Below are 16633 nucleotides of genomic sequence, written 5' to 3'. Positions count from 1 at the left end.
ATCATATTCTGCTAATCACATCAACTAAGCAGAGAAGGTGGCAGTGTTCATTCCAATCCTGTAGCAAGAAATATTAAGCACATCATCCTGTAGCAATAACACTGACTTACATTTACACTCAGAGGCCACATTAAGTACACCTGTACACCTGCTCGTTAACATAAATATCTAATCAGCCAATTATGTGGCAGCAACTCAATGCATAACAGACACGGTCGAGAGTACTTTGTTAGTAAATTTACTTTGACGTGGGAAGGAGGAAAGGTGAGAAATTTTGTATGGGAAGTTCATGAGTTTGGGACTCAAGGAAGGTCCATGACAATGGTGGGAGAGAAGAAGAGGGGGGTTAGCGTTGAAATAAAGGGTAGCATGATATTCACAGAGTAGGAGAAAGACATTACGGAGACAAATGCTTCCTCAGTGAGGATCTAGTGCTTTCCTGGTGTATATGATGAATAAACTCTTCTCGGGATTCCAGCCAGGTACACGTATTGATTATAACTGACGTTTCGATGACAATCTCTGCCATAATCTTATTAATTCCTCCAGCAATTAGAACCCATTACTAAATGCCTGAATGCTTTTGCTGTTCAAAGAACAGTACAGATAACTGTGGGATAGAGAATTGAGTTTACCCACCAAACGTCAGAATAAACAGGAAAATGGCGTTGAGAGATAATAAATCAGACATGGTGGAATGGTGGAGCAGATTCAATGGGTCTAATGTCCTAATTTTGCTCCTATGTTTTATGATTTTAAACTGTCCTGGATTGAGTTCAAGAGCCATGAGGTAATGTTCCAACTCTGTAAAACTCTGGTTAGACCACACTTAGAGTATTGTGTTCATTTCTGGTCACCTCGTTATGGGAGAGAAGTGGAAGCTTTAGAGAGGGTGCAGAGAAGATTTACAAGGATGCTGGCTAGATTAGAGAGCATGTCTTATGGGGAAAGTTTGGTGGGACAGGGCTTTTCCCTTTGAAATGATGGAAGAAAAGAGACAACCTGATAGAGGAGTACAAGATTATGAGAGGCTTAGATAGAGAGGGGAGCCAACACCTTTTCCCCAGGGCAATAATGGTCACTACAAGAAGACATCTGTTTAAGGTGAGTGAAGGAAACTTTAAGGGAGATGTTAAAGGGAGGTTTTTCACACCACTGGCATCTCTCCTAAACGTTCCTCCACTCCCCTTCAAGCCATCAGCCTCTACCGCATTAGGGACACTTAAAAGGCTCTTAAAGAGGTACATAGATAATGAAAAATGGAGGTTTATGGGCTGTGTAGCAGGGAAGGGTGAGATTGATGGTGGAGTTGATAGGTTAGCACAACGTTGTGGACTGAAGGGCCCTTAGTGTTCTAAATTGGAAGTTCTAAATAAATGTGGCCAACATGTACTGATTTACTATTAATCTAGAAAATACTGGCGGATGATCCCTTCGCTATCTCAGAACGCTGCTCTGAAATCATTATAAAGTGTACAACACAAATAGAGTTCTGCATTGTTTTTATCGAAGCACGCTGTGTCAAAGAAGAAAAGTGTTCAAACCCTCTGTCTGTAGGCAGAAATGCTGAAAAGACACAGGAAACAGGGGCGTTCATATCAGATGCCAGAATCTATTCTGAGCTAAAGGCTTGACTAATGGATGGCTTCAATAAATGAGTAAGTGTCTCTTGATAAGATTATGAATCTTTGTTACCCTTTAAAACAGGAAAACAATAGGCAGAACAAGATCCAGTGAAACTGCTCCTTGATCCCCATGAATCATCATGCAGGCATTTCCCATCTCCTCTGAACTCTTCTCAAAAAGGTTGAAGGAGATGCTTATAAGGTTGGGTCAAGACTTGAGGGGTCGGAGGCTAGGGCTTCAAGCCGCAGTAGGCCATGAGTAGGGGAAAGCAGGGTTGGGATTCAAGAACTAGAGGACACAGGTTCTAAGTGAAAGGGGAGAGATTGAATCTAAGATGCAACTTTTACTTAGAGGGTGGGACTTTATCAGTGTACCTGACAAAGTCGCCACTGAGCGTATGTTTGTGGTTTTCTGCTGCTGTAGCCCATCCACTTTAAGGTTCAATGTGTTGCGCATTCAGAGATGCTCTTCTGCACACCACTGTTGTAACGTGTGGTTATTTGAGTTAGTGTCAGTTTGAACCAGTCTGGCCTTTCTGTTCTGACTTCTTGTTAACAAGGGATTTTCATCCACTGTACTGCTGCATACTGGATGTTTTGTTTTTTTTTTGCATTATTTTCTGTAAACTCTAGAGTCTGTTGTGTGTGAAAATCACAGACCTGCAGTCTTCTAGATACTCAAACCACCCCATCTGACACCAACAATCATTCCACTGTCAAAGTCACTTAGATCTCATTTCTTCCTCAGTCTGATGTTTGGTCAGATCCATGCATTTCAGGAGGCTGATGGCTGAGGTGTACTAACTGTTCCTGAACCTGGTGGTGTCGGGCCTAAGGCTCTTGTGCCTCCTGCAGGTAGTAGTGAGAAAAGGGCTTGGTGGAGGATTTTGATGACGGTCGTTGCTCTTTCTAAATAAACGTGCTCAGTAATGGGGAGGATTCTGCCTGTGATGCACAGGGCTGTATTCTTTGCTTCCTGTAGTCCTTTCCATTACTGGGCATTGGTGTTTCCATACCAGACCATGATGCAACCAGTTAGGATACTCTCCATTGTGTTTGCAATGGAGAAGCTTGCAAAGTTTCTGGTGACATGCCAAGTCTACACAAACATCTGAGAAGACAGAGGCATGTATCTGGCTCATTTTATGTGCTGGGGTTGAATCTCCTTCTGCTACTCCAGGCGATGTATTTCTGAATGTATCAGAAGCAATTTGAACTTTTGAATAGTCAAAGTTCAAAGTTCAAAGTAAATACATGTCACCATACAAACCCCCAGACTCATTTTCTTGTGGGCATTCTCAATAAATCCAATTACTGTAATAGAATTGTGAGAATTGTTTGTGGTTTTGCCCCAAAGGGCTAAATTATCACATGTTCTGATCTTTTGCGCCTTCTGCCTTTTTTTGACTTGCTATTGACAGTTTTATCTTCATCTGTAAAACCCCTACTCTCTGGAATTCATTAGCTAAACTTCTTCACTTTGGTCAATGCTTGAAACCTCTCTCTTTCGCCAGTCTCCAGTTCTCCGATTCTAATGTGTTCATTATTGCTTCAGTATTAAATTTATGTCATATTAAATGTATGAAAACAATTTTTATCATTATTCTTTCTATGAAATGGCTGAAATGTGATCAGAAAATTGAACATAGACCAGGAACAGGCCTTTTTGGCCCACGGTGTTCTGCTGAACCAGTGAAATTAGTAATCAAAATTCCAACTAGACCAGTCTCTTCTGCCTACACAATGTCCCCACCGTTCCACTTTCACACACTCATGTGCCTATCTAAAGTCCCTAATGTGTCACCACCCCAGGCAGTGCATTCCAGACACTCAGTGCTCTCTGTGTAAAAAAACTTCTCCTTTGAAATATAGCCCTCCCATCTTAAATGTATGCCTCATGGTATTAGACATTTCAACCCTGCGAGAAAGATACTGTCTGTCTTCTCCATCTATGACTGTCATGATCCTATATCTGATCTCCCCTCACCCTCTGACATTCCAGAGAAGAAAACCCAAGTTTATCCAGCCCTCTATTCCAGGCAGCATCTTGGTAAACCCCTTCTGCACCCTCTCCAAAGCCTCGACATCCTCCCTATAGTGGGGCGACCAGAACTGGACACAGTACTCCAGATGTGGCCCAACCGGAGTTTTATCCAACTGCAACATAACTTCCTGTCTTTTGAACTCAAAGCCTCGACTCATGTAACATTATTGATGGTGTTACAATATTCTGCTTTATTTGAGGTGATAAGCTGTTTAGGTTGCCTTGGACAGATGATACATCTGTTTCAATGACTGTCTGTGTTGTTGCCAGGGTATAGAATTCCTGATCCAGAACAAATTGTTGAGTCAGAATGAAGAAGACATTGCCAAGTTCCTGTACAAGGGGGAAGGACTGCACAAAACTGCCATTGGTGACTACCTTGGAGGCAGGTGAGACTGATGAATTTCTAGGGATTGGTCAACGATAGAATTCTACCCAATGCAAGAAAAATGGGAGTTTTGAGGAGCCTGTGCAGTTCTTTGTGTCTGCTGCAAGTTGAGTCGGTAGTGAGGAAGGCAACAGTGATTTTAGTATTCAGTTTGAGAGAGCTAGAATATAAAAGCAAAGATGTAATGCTGAGGCTTTCTAGGCATTATTTCAAGTATCATGAGCAGTTTTGGGCCTCATATCTAAGAAAGGATGTGCTGGCATTGGGAGAGGGTCTAGAGGAGGGAACAATGATCCCAGGAATGAAAGGAAGCATGGAATGGTTCTGGGCCTTTACTCCTGAGTTTAGAAGAATTGGGGGGGGGGGGGATCTCATTGAGGCCAATCGACTATTGAAAGATCTGGATAGAAAGGACGTACGGAGGATGCTTAGGACCAGAGGACACAGCCACAGCCACAGAATACAAAACTTCCCCTTTAGAACAGAGATGGTGAATTTCTTTAGTGCATCTTTGGAATTCATTGTCATAGATGGCCGTGGAGCGTATACTTAAAGCAGAGGTTGATAGGTTCTCGATTAGTCAGGGTGTCAAAGGTTCAGGGAGAAGGCAGGAGAAGGGGGTTGAGAAGCATAATAAATCAGCCATGATAGAGCAGACTCAATGGGCTGAATGGCCTCATTCTATTCCTGTGTCTTATGGTCGTAAGATCATAGAGTCATACAACATTGGAGCAGGCCATTTGGCTCAGCTTGCCCTTATTAACCACTATACCTATCTAAGCCCACATTCGCCCACGTTCGGCCTGGATCCCTCTAAACCAGGGGTTCCCAACTTTTTTTACACCATTAACCGAGGTGTCTGTGGACCCCAGGTTAGGAAACTCTGCCCTAAACTTTTCCTATCCATGCAGCTGTTCCACTGGACCCACCTCTACAGCTTCTTACGGTAGCTCGTTCCACATATGCTCTGTCCCACTGTTTCAGTTTTATGCTCTAGTAACCCGGGTTCAGTTCTGACCTCCAGCGCTGTCTGTGTGGAGTTTGCATGTTCTTCCTGAGACAGCATAGGTTTCTTCCAGGTTCTCTGGTTAACTCACACATCTCAAAGGCATGTCGATTGGTAGGTCGATTGGCCCATGCAGAGTCTGGAGAGAGTTGATGGAAATGTCAGGAGAATAAAAGGATTAAAGATCAACTTTATTTACCAAATACATTTACATGTTTCAGGAATGTACCATGGTGTGTAGGCATGACATGTCACAAAAACAACATTCAACAATTATGAAGAATAAAGAATTATCAGATAATAAAGTTAGAGGTTAAAGCATGAATATGGAATAAAATGTGCATAAATAGATAAATACCAGCGTGTATTTACGGTGCAAATAGGATACCAATGTAGAATTGGAGCAAACGGGTGCTGGATAGCATGGGTTCAATGGGCCTAAAGGCCTGTTTCTGTGCTACGTGACGATGATTCAAGTGGTGGATTCGATTTCTATTTCAACAATTAGATAGGTACATGGATGGGAGGGGTATAGAGGACTGTGGTCCAGGTGCAGGTTGATGGGACTAGGCAGTTTAAATGGATTGACATGGACTGGATAGGCCAAAAGGCCTGTTTCTGTGCTGTCATTTTCTATGCCTCTGTGAGCAGGGCAGGAAAGGGTTACAGAGATAGGGAGTGCTGAGGATATGCAGGCTTCAGGTTAAGGTCCAGAACTGGGCAGTTCTTCCCTGGGAACATTTCACCTCGCTTAATTCCTTTATGAAGACTTGAAAGACAAATGCACAGTTTAAACTTTCAGTTTAAATGTCACATAATATGACATATGACATAATGTCACCAAATGTCACGTAACGTGGCATGAAGGCTACCCTGACAGAATATGCGGGACTGTCCCTCCAACCTGTCGGCAGAGGAGGTCTTGGACTGACATGTCAGAATGGGAAGATGAATTGAAAAGGGTAGCCACGGGGAGATCCCACCTTTTCTGGTGGATGGGGCAAAGTTGGGATTTAATTCTGTGAAATGAGAGTCTGAAACTTACATTTTGCTCTTACCCTCTTCAGGGAAACTTTGAACATCAGGATTCTACAAACGTTTGTGGAACTGCATGAGTTTTCTGATCTCAACCTTGTACAGGCACTAAGGTGAGTACATTAATGAATCAGATTTATTATCACTGACTTATATGATGTGAAATTTGTTGGTTTGCAGTAGCAGACTGGTCGGTTGTCTATTGTATCTGTTGGTAGAAGTTAGATCTGTGCAGTTCTTCATTAGTTGATGTGAACTGCACAAAAACCTGTGTGGGAGAGTTTTTGAAGTGAAAAGGCCATTGCACTGGGGCATTTCCACTCTCTTGACTTCAGAAGTCCAAGGCCAGTGGCATGAAAAGTTGTCACAACCAGGGTCTTCCTTAGATGCAGTTGATGATAAAGGAATAATGACGATGTTCATGGTTTGGATTATTCTTAAATCTGACAATGGAAGAGAAGAAGTTGCTCCTAAAACTTTGCATGTGGCTCCTGTAATTCCCCCCTCATCGTAGCAATATGAAGAGTGAAGATCCTTAACGATGGACCACCCCTGGAAGATGTCCTTGATGATGGAGCAGCTCGATGGAGCTGGCTAAGTCTACAACTCTTTGCAGCCTCTTCCATACCAGGTGGTGATGCAAACAGTCTGAATATTCTCCATCCCATATCTAAAACATCTGGCACGTCTGCTTTGACCCTCGCCTATTTTTATGATGCACCACATCTGACCACACTTCTCTGCCTCAGCAAACAAAGTCAACAGAATCAAAGACACCACCCAACCAGGGCATTCTCTCTTCTTCCCTCTCTCACTGGCCAGAAGATAGATTAGTCTGAAAGCACATACCACAGAGCTCAAGGACAGCTTCAGACTCTTGAATGCACCTTTGTACAATAGGATAGACTCTTAATCCAAAATAAAGCCCTTTACCTCTTCCACCTCTCCCCTTTCAGCTTCTTACTCCATCCTCATCTACCCACCTTTCCCCATCACTTGCCAGCTTGTATTCCTCCCTCTCTGCCTTTTGTCCCCTTTCCTTCCAGCGCTGATGAAGGGTCTGCTTATTGCCCTCCATAGATGCTGCCTGACCTGCTGAGATCCTCCAGCAATGTGTATGTCCTGCTCGAGGTTTCCAGCGACTGCAGAGAACCTTGTGTTTGTTTACTGAGACACAGCCGATGTAGGGCCTTCCGACATTTCGAGCCGCGCTGCCCAGCGATCTGTCACGGGACAGTTTATCAGTTAACCTGCCAACATCTTTAGACTGTGGGAGGAAACCGTAGCACCTGGAGGAAGACCATGTAGTCATGGGGAGAACGTACCAGCTCCTTACAGCTGGCGGTAGGAAAAGAGCCGGTGTTGCTGGTGCTGTAACGTGTTGCGCTAACTGCCACGCGTTCAATCTACACCGCTATGGCGTTGCAACTTATTGTCTACCTGTACCACCTCAATGCACTGTGTAATGAAATGATCAAACAAAGTTTTTCACTGTATCTCAGAGTGTGCAACAATAATAGAGTGATTTCCCTATACAGATTTGTCAGATTTTGGTGACACACGGAATCTCCTGAAGCTCCTAACCAGGTTGAGCTGCTGATGTGTCTCCTTTGTAATTCAGAATCAGAATCAGGTTTATTATCATTGACATGTCGTGAAACAGGTTGCTTTGCTTCTTACTTCATCCCCACCCACCCAGCTTCTCCCACGCCTTGACTCACCCAGAACCTGACAGCTTGTACTCCTTCCCCTCTCTCATCCTTATTCCAGCTTCGCCCCCTTCTTTTCCAGTCCGATGAAAGGTCTTATCCCGAAACGTTATCCTCCATTGACGCGGTGATCCTGCCTGACCTGAGTTCCTCCAGCATTTTGCATACGCTTCTCAAGGTTTCCAGCATTTGCAGAATCTCTTGAGTTTAAGAGTAGGGGAGGTGAGGAATTTGCTGTAAACCGTGGAAGATCACAAGATAATTATGGATCTGATCTTCATTCATCCATCCTAGCATTGCCAGTTGCCGTCCTGAACTCGTTACACAGAACATGGAACACAGAACAGCACAGTACAAGGCTCTTCGACCTTTTAACCTATTCTAAAATCAACCTTACTCTTCCCATGCCCACAGCCTTCCTTTCTAAAATGCCACTGAAGTATCTGCCTCTACCAATACCCCAGGCAGTGCATTCCATTCATCCACCACTCTCTGTGTAAAAGTCATACCTCAGATATTCCCCCCCACAAACATTTTTCCAATCTCTGCCCTCTCATATTAGCTGTTTCTACACTGGGAAGAAGTCTCTGCTGTCCATTGGATCTGTGTCTCTTATCATCTTGTACACCTCTAACAAGTTGCCTCTCATCCTCCTTCCCTCCAAAGAGAAAAGTCCTAGCTTACTCAACCTGTCCTCATAAGACATGCTCTCTAATCCAGGCAGCATCCTGGTGAATCTCCTCTGCACCCTCTCTAATCCAGGCAGCATCCTGGTGCATCTCCTCTGCACCCTCTCTAATCCAGGCAGCGTCCTGGTGAATCTCCTCTGCACCCTCTCTAATCCAGGCAGCGTCCTGGTGAATCTCCTCTGCACCCTCTCTAATCCAGGCAGCGTCCTGGTGAATCTCCTCTGCACCCTCTCTAATTCAGGGAGCATCCTGGTGAATCTCCTCTGCACCCTCTCTAATCCAGACAGCATCCTGGTAAATCTCCTCTGCACCCTCTCTAATCCAGGCAGCGTCCTGGTGAATCTCCTCTGCACCCTCTCTAATCCAGGCAGCGTCCTGGTGAATCCCCTCTGCACCCTCTCTAATCCAGGCAGCGTCCTGGTGAATCTCCTCTGCACCCTCTCTAATTCAGGGAGCATCCTGGTGAATCTCCTCTGCAGCCTCTCTAATCCAGGCAGCATCCTGGTGAATCTACTTTGCACCCTCTCTAATCCAGACAGCATCCTGGTGAATCTCCTCTGCACCCTCTCTAATCCAGGCAGCGTCGTGGTGAATCTCCTCTGCACCCTCTCTAATTCAGGGAGCATCCTGGTGAATCTCCTCTGCAGCCTCTCTAATCCAGGCAGCGTCCTGGTAAATCTCCTCTGCACCCTCTCTAATCCAGGCAGCATCCTGGTAAATCTCCTCTGCACCCTCTCTAATCCAGGCAGCATCCTGGTGAATCTCCTCTGCACCCTCTCTAATCCAGGCAGCATCCTGGTAAATCTCCTCTGCACCCTCTCTAATCCAGGCAGCATCCTGGTAAATCTCCTCTGCAGCCTCTCTAAAAGAGCCACATCCTTCCTAGAATGAGGCATCTGGAACATAACACAATACTCCAAGTTTCAACATTGTACTCACTGGTAAACTCAGCCAACCTTGTTGTAAGTGACTTCCAGAATTAAAAACACTTTCCTCAGCACTACTATCTCAACAGATGGGCAGCCTACAACAACTTCTCTCTGCCCTGCGAGGTGTAAAATCTCAGTAGTATGAATCACAGCCTGATTTTGCTCCAACTGGCAGGCAGTTCCTGTGGAGTTTCCGGTTGCCAGGCGAAGCTCAGAAGATTGACAGGATGATGGAAGCATTCGCGACGCGATATTGCCAGTGCAACCCAAATGTCTTCCAGTCCACCGGTGGGTACCTGAAGCTTGCAACTGGTTGGATATTCAACTAATAGTAACCTTGTAGAGATTATTAGTGGTTAGTACATTACCATCGACCCAGGTTCAATGCCTGCTGCTGTCTGAAAGGAGTTTGTATGTTCTCCTCATGACCATGTGGGTTTCCTCTGGGTGCTCTGGTTTCCTCCCATAGGTAGGCTAATTGGGCATTGCAAATTGTCCCATGATTAGGCTGGGGTTAAATCAGGGGATTGATGGGTGGTGTGTCTCACAGGGTTAAATCAGGGGATTGATGTGTGTTGTGTCTCAGAGGGTTAAATCAGGGGATTGATGGGTGGTGAGTCACAGAGGGTTAAATCCGGGGATTGATGGGTGGTGTGTCTCACAGGGTTAAATCAGGGGATTGATGGGTGTTGTGTCTCAGAGGGTTAAATCGGGGGAATGATGGGTGGTGTGTCTCAGAGGGTTAAATCGGGGGATTGATGGGTGGTGTGTCTCAGAGTGTTAAATCGGGGGATTGATGGGTGGTGTGTCTCAGAGGGTTAAATCGGGGGATTGATGGGTGGTGTGTCTCAGAGGGTTAAATCGGGGGATTGATGGGTGTTGTGTCTCAGAGGGTTAAATCAGGGGATTGATGTGTGTTGTGTCTCAGAGGGTTAAATCAGGGGATTGATGGGTGGTGTGTCTCAGAGGGATAAATCAGGGGATTGATGGGTGGTGTGTCTCAGAGGGTTAAATCAGGGGATTGATGGGTGATGTGTCTCAGAGGGTTAAATCAGGGGACTGATGGGTGGTGTGTCCCACAGGGTTAAATCAGGGGATTGATGTGTGTTGTGTCTCAGAGGGTTAAATCAGGGGATTGATGGGTGGTGAGTCACAGAGGCTTAAATCGGGGGATTGATGGGTGGTGTGTCTCACAGGGTTAAATCAGGGGATTGATGGGTGGTGAGTCTCAGAGGGTTAAATCGGGGGATTGATGGGTGGTGAGTCTCACAGGGTTAAATCAGGGGATTGATGGGTGGTGTGTCTCAGTGGGTTAAATCAGGGGATTGATGGGTGGTGAGGCTTAGAGGGTTAAATCAGGGGATTGATGTGTGGTGTGTCTCAGAGGGTTAAATCAGGGGATTGATGGGTGGTGTGTCTCACAGGGTTAAATCTGGGGATTGATGGATGGTGTGTCTCACAGGGTTAAATCAGGGGATTGATGTGTGTTGTGTCTCAGAGGGTTAAATCAGGGGATTGATGGGTGGTGTGTCTCAGAGGGATAAATCAGGGGATTGATGGGTGGTGTGTCTCAGAGGGTTAAATCAGGGGATTGATGGGTGATGTGTCTCAGAGGGTTAAATCAGGGGACTGATGGGTGGTGTGTCCCACAGGGTTAAATCAGGGGATTGATGTGTGTTGTGTCTCAGAGGGTTAAATCAGGGGATTGATGGGTGGTGAGTCACAGAGGCTTAAATCGGGGGATTGATGGGTGGTGTGTCTCACAGGGTTAAATCAGGGGATTGATGGGTGGTGAGTCTCAGAGGGTTAAATCGGGGGATTGATGGGTGGTGAGTCTCAGAGGGTTAAATCGGGGGATTGATGGGTGGTGTGTCTCAGAGGGTTAAATCAGGGGATTGATGGGTGGTGTGTCTCACAGGGTTAAATCAGGGGATTGATGTGTGTTGTGTCTCAGAGGGTTAAATCAGGGGATTGATGGGTGGTGAGTCACAGAGGGTTAAATCGGGGGATTGATGGGTGGTGTGTCTCACAGGGTTAAATCAGGGGATTGATGGGTGGTGAGTCTCACAGGGTTAAATCAGGGGATTGATGGGTGGTGTGTCTCAGTGGGTTAAATCAGGGGATTGATGGGTGGTGAGGCTCAGAGGGTTAAATCAGGGGATTGATGTGTGGTGTGTCTCAGAGGGTTAAATCAGGGGATTGATGGGTGGTGAGTCTCACAGGGTTAAATCAGGGGATTGATGGGTGGTGTGTCTCAGTGGGTTAAATCAGGGGATTGATGGGTGGTGAGGCTTAGAGGGTTAAATCAGGGGATTGATGTGTGGTGTGTCTCAGAGGGTTAAATCAGGGGATTGATGGGTGGTGTGTCTCACAGGGTTAAATCTGGGGATTGATGGGTGGTGTGTCTCACAGGGTTAAATCAGGGGATTGATGTGTGTTGTGTCTCAGAGGGTTAAATCAGGGGATTGATGGGTGGTGTGTCTCAGAGGGATAAATCAGGGGATTGATGGGTGGTGTGTCTCAGAGGGTTAAATCAGGGGATTGACGGGTGATGTGTCTCAGAGGGTTAAATCAGGGGACTGATGGGTGGTGTGTCCCACAGGGTTAAATCAGGGGATTGATGTGTGTTGTGTCTCAGAGGGTTAAATCAGGGGATTGATGGGTGGTGAGTCACAGAGGGTTAAATCGGGGGATTGATGGGTGGTGTGTCTCACAGGGTAAATCAGGGGATTGATGGGTGGTGAGTCTCAGAGGGTTAAATCGGGGGATTGATGGGTGGTGAGGCTCAGAGGGTTAAATCAGGGGATTGATGTGTGGTGTGTCTCAGAGGGTTAAATCAGGGGATTGATGGGTGGTGTGTCTCACAGGGTTAAATCTGGGGATTGATGGGTGGTGTGTCTCACAGGGTTAAATCAGGGGATTGATGTGTGTTGTGTCTCAGAGGGTTAAATCAGGGGATTGATGGGTGGTGAGTCTCAGAGGGTTAAATTGGGGGATTGATGGGTGGTGAGTCTCACAGGGTTAAATCAGGGGATTGATGAGTGGTGTGTCTCAGAGGGTTAAATCAGGGGATTGATGAGTGGTATGTCTCAGAGGGTTAAATCAGGGGATTGATGGGTGGTGAGTCTCACAGGGTTAAATCAGGGGATTGATGGGTGGTGTGGCTCACAGGGTTAAATCAGGGGATTGATGGGTGGTGTGTCTCACAGGGTTAAATCAGGGGATTGATGGGTTGTGAGTCTCACAGGGTTAAATCAGGGGATTGATGAGTGGTGTGTCTCAGAGGGTTAAATCAGGGGATTGATGAGTGGTGTGTCTCAGAGGGTTAAATCAGGGGATTGATGGGTGGTGTGTCTCAGAGGGTTAAATCAGGGGATTGATGTGTGGTGTGTCTCAGAGGGTTAAATCAGGGGATTGATGGGTGGTGTGCCTCACAGGGTTAAATCAGGGGATTGATGGGTGGTGTGTCTCACAGGGTTAAATCAGGGGATTGATGTGTGTTGTGTCTCAGAGGGTTAAATCAGGGGATTGATGGGTGGTGAGTCTCAGAGGGTTAAATTGGGGGATTGATGGGTGGTGTGTCTCACAGGGTTAAATCAGGGGATTGATGGGTGGTGAGTCTCACAGGGTTAAATCAGGGGATTGATGGGTGGTGTGGCTCACAGGGTTAAATCAGGGGATTGATGAGAGGTGTGTCTCAGAGGGTTAAATCAGGGGATTAATGAGTAGTGTGTCTCAGAGGGTTAAATCAGGGTATTGATGGGTGGTGTGTCTCAGAGGGTTAAATCAGGGGATTGATGGGTGGTGTGTCTCACAGGGTTAAATCAGGGGATTGATGGGTGGTGTGGCTCACAGGGTTTAATCATGGGATTGATGAGTGGTGTGTCTCAGAGGGTTAAATCAGGGGATTGATGAGTGGTGTGTCTCAGAGGGTTAAATCAGGGGATTGATGGGTGGTGTGTCTCACAGGGTTAAATCAGGGGATTGATGGGTGTTGTGTCTCAGAGGGTTAAATCAGGGGATTGATGGGTGGTGTGTCTCACAGGGTTAAATCAGGAGATTGATGGGTGATGTGTCTCACAGGGTTAAATCAGGGGATTGATGGGTGGTGTGTCTCAGAGGGTTAAATCAGGGGATTGATGGGTGGTGTGTCTCACAGGGTTAAATCAGGGGATTGATGGGTGGTGAGGCTCAGAGGGTTAAATCGGGGGATGGATGGGTGGTGTGTCTCACAGGGTTAAATCAGGGGATTGATGGGTGGTGTGTCTCACAGGGTTAAATCAGGGGATTGATGGGTGGTGTGTCTCACAGGGTTAAATCAGGGGATTGATGGGTGGTGTGTCTCAGAGGGTTAAATCAGGGGATTGATGGGTGGTGTGTCTCAGAGGGTTAAATCAGGGGATTGATGGGTGGTGTGTCTCACAGGGTTAAATCAGGGGACTGATGGGTGGTGTGTCTCACAGGGTTAAATCAGGGGATTGATGGGTGGTGTGTCTCAGAGGGTTAAATCAGGGGATTGATGGGTGGTGTGTCTCACAGGGTTAAATCAGGAGATTGATGGGTGGTGTGTCTCAGTGGGTTAAATCAGGGGATTGATGGGTGGTGTGTCTCAGAGGGTTAAATCAGGGGATTGATGGGTGGTGTGTCTCAGAGGGTTAAATCAGGGGATTGATGGGTGGTGAGGCTCAGAGGGTTAAATCGGGGGATTGATGGGTGGTGAGGCTCAGAGGGTTAAATCGTGGGATTGATGGGTGGTGTGTCTCAGAGGGTTAAATCGGGGGATTGATGGGTGGTGTGTCTCAGAGGGTTAAATCGGGGGATTGATGGGTGGTGTGTCTCAGAGGGTTAAATCGGGGGATTGATGGGTGTTGTGTCTCAGAGGGTTAAATCGGGGGAATGATGGGTGGTGTGTCTCAGAGGGTTAAATCGGGGGATTGATGGGTGGTGTGTCTCAGAGGGTTAAATCGGGGGATTGATGGGTGGTGTGTCTCAGAGGGTTAAATCGGGGGATTGATGGGTGGTGTGTCTCAGAGGGTTAAATCGGGGGATTGATGGGTGTTGTGTCTCAGAGGGTTAAATCAGGGGATTGATGGGTGGTGAGTCTCAGAGGGTTAAATCAGGGGATTGATGGGTGGTGTGGCTCAGAGCGCTGGAAGGTCTGTGCCTCAATGAATAAAAATAAACTAACAGACACTAAATGCCAGAGGTACTCAGCAGGTCAGACAGCATCTATGGAGGGTGAACGCTTTGGGCGGAGACCCTTCATCAGGACTGGAAAGGAAGGGGACAGAAGGTGGGGGAGGAGAAGGAATACAAGTCGGAAGGTGATAGGAGAGATCAGTTGGGGGGGATGTGGGTGACAGGTGGGGGGATAAAGTGGGAAGCTGGGAGATGATAGATGGAAGAGCTGAAGAAGAAGGATTTTGATAAGAGAGGAGAATGGACTATGAGAAAAAGGTAAGGAGGAGGAGTACCAGAGAGAGAAGTTGGGCATGTGGGAGAAGAGAACAGGTCCAATGGGACTATGAGAAAAGGGGAAGGAGGAGGGGCACCAGGTGGAGAAGATGGGCGGGTGAGGAGAAGAGAACAGGTAAGAGGCACTAGAGGAAGGTGACAGTTTGTTGCAATTACTTTCACATCTACTTGTCCATTTCTCTACCTCTGTGGTCACGTTCCAGAACAGTAATTTCAGATCTTACTCTTCTTTAATTTAGCATATGGTTTAGAACAAATCGAAAAATCAGCAACTGAGTTAGAGTGATACTCCAAGAAAAAAATAGAAGTTTTATATTCTATAAAATGATATAATTGTATTTATTTATCGAGATACAGTGCAGAAAAGGCACTTCCAGCTCTTCAAGCTGTGCAGTCCAGCAATCCCCGGATTTAACCCTAGCCTAATCACAGAACGATTTGCAATGACCAATTAGAATGTCTTTGGACTATGGGAGGAAACTGGTTCACCCAGAGGAAACCCAAGCAGTCATGGGGAGAAGGTACAAACTCCTAACACGCGGCCTGAGTAGATCACTCTTGTTGGCTGATCTCTCTTTGAAATGCACTAGCCCTAACTAACAAAACTAAACTAAAAATTAATTCATTGATTAAACTCAATAATTGACTAGATTCAAAAACAGTTACTTTCCCCAAATGTCCACCCATTAACCCATCCTACCCCGCCCCCCCCACCAGCACTACATTCACCATTAGCCTCTCTTCTCCACAGCACCCTTCATTCCTGCCCCCCACCATGCACACTCCACACCTCATACCCACACTGACACAGTCACTGTGCATTCATCCACCCTGCTGCTACCTTGAAGTGTTCCTCTTGTCAAGAGTCGCTTTGTCCCTTTATCAGTTCACATAATGTACGGATATTCCTAGAATCATCTACTGGAGCAGAATTAGGCCATTTGACCCATTGAGTCAGTTCTGCTATTTGATCAGAGCTGATTTACTTTGAGTCTCAATCCCCATCCCAAGCAGAAGCAGGAATCTTCTGCTTTCTCCCTGTAATCTGGATATTGGTATTTCTATACCAGGCCATGGTGCAGTCAGTTAGGGGATTCTCCATTGTGCATGCTGACTCTACACAAACGGAAAGAAGAGGTGTTGAATTTGGGTTTAATTCCATGTTCCTCCTTAGCTCCTCCACAATCTCTGACCCTGAAGTTAAAATCCAGCCTAGTGAACCATGGCTGACACTGACTATAAAGTGCCTGAAGAATTTGAAGTCATTAGAGCAAAAAACGAGCTGCTGGCAAAACTCAGCGGTTCAGGAGAGGGAGTCACCTGCACCTGGACCTCCAGCACCTGCATTCTCCTGAGCTCCCTGGGCAGCATGATAGCATAACTCTTTGCAATGCCAGCTGAAAGATCAGGGTTCAAGTCCTGCCACTGTCTTCAGGGAGATTAAGTAGTTTCCATGTGGGTTTCTTCTGGGTGCTCCAGTTTTCCACCATATTTCAAAGACATATGGGTTTGAAAGTTATAGGCATGCTACGTTGGCACTGAGACGGTTACAAAATGTAAAAGCTGTCAAGAAGGTGCAGAAGTAAATGATAAAGTGCAGGATTATAATGGTGAGGCCAAGAGTCCACCTTATTGTACGAGTGGGATCAGAATCGAAATCAGGTTTATCATCACTGGCAACACTTGCAGTCTGCTCCTAGTGTAGACATGGATTGTGTTGGTTGTTGATGCTA

At 46.2% G+C, this 16633-nt stretch overlaps 1 protein-coding gene across 2 annotated transcripts in view; it reads left to right on the top strand.

Moving 5' to 3' along the window:
• Positions 1-16633, top strand: part of LOC132383257 (cytohesin-3-like) — a 104759-nt gene that overhangs the window by 68154 nt on the left and 19972 nt on the right. For both annotated transcript variants that reach the window (XM_059954205.1, XM_059954206.1), the window contains exons 5-7: positions 3940-4058; positions 6131-6211; positions 9601-9713. In XM_059954205.1, the coding sequence (XP_059810188.1) occupies positions 3940-4058; positions 6131-6211; positions 9601-9713 (313 nt within the window). The remainder of the gene's footprint in view (positions 1-3939; positions 4059-6130; positions 6212-9600; positions 9714-16633) is intronic.

The sequence above is a fragment of the Hypanus sabinus genome, chromosome 29 (assembly GCF_030144855.1).
Source record: "Hypanus sabinus isolate sHypSab1 chromosome 29, sHypSab1.hap1, whole genome shotgun sequence".
Lineage (NCBI taxonomy): Eukaryota > Metazoa > Chordata > Chondrichthyes > Myliobatiformes > Dasyatidae > Hypanus > Hypanus sabinus.
The sequence above is the reverse complement of the archived record's forward strand: the minus strand, read 5'-3'. Positions and strand labels throughout refer to the sequence as shown.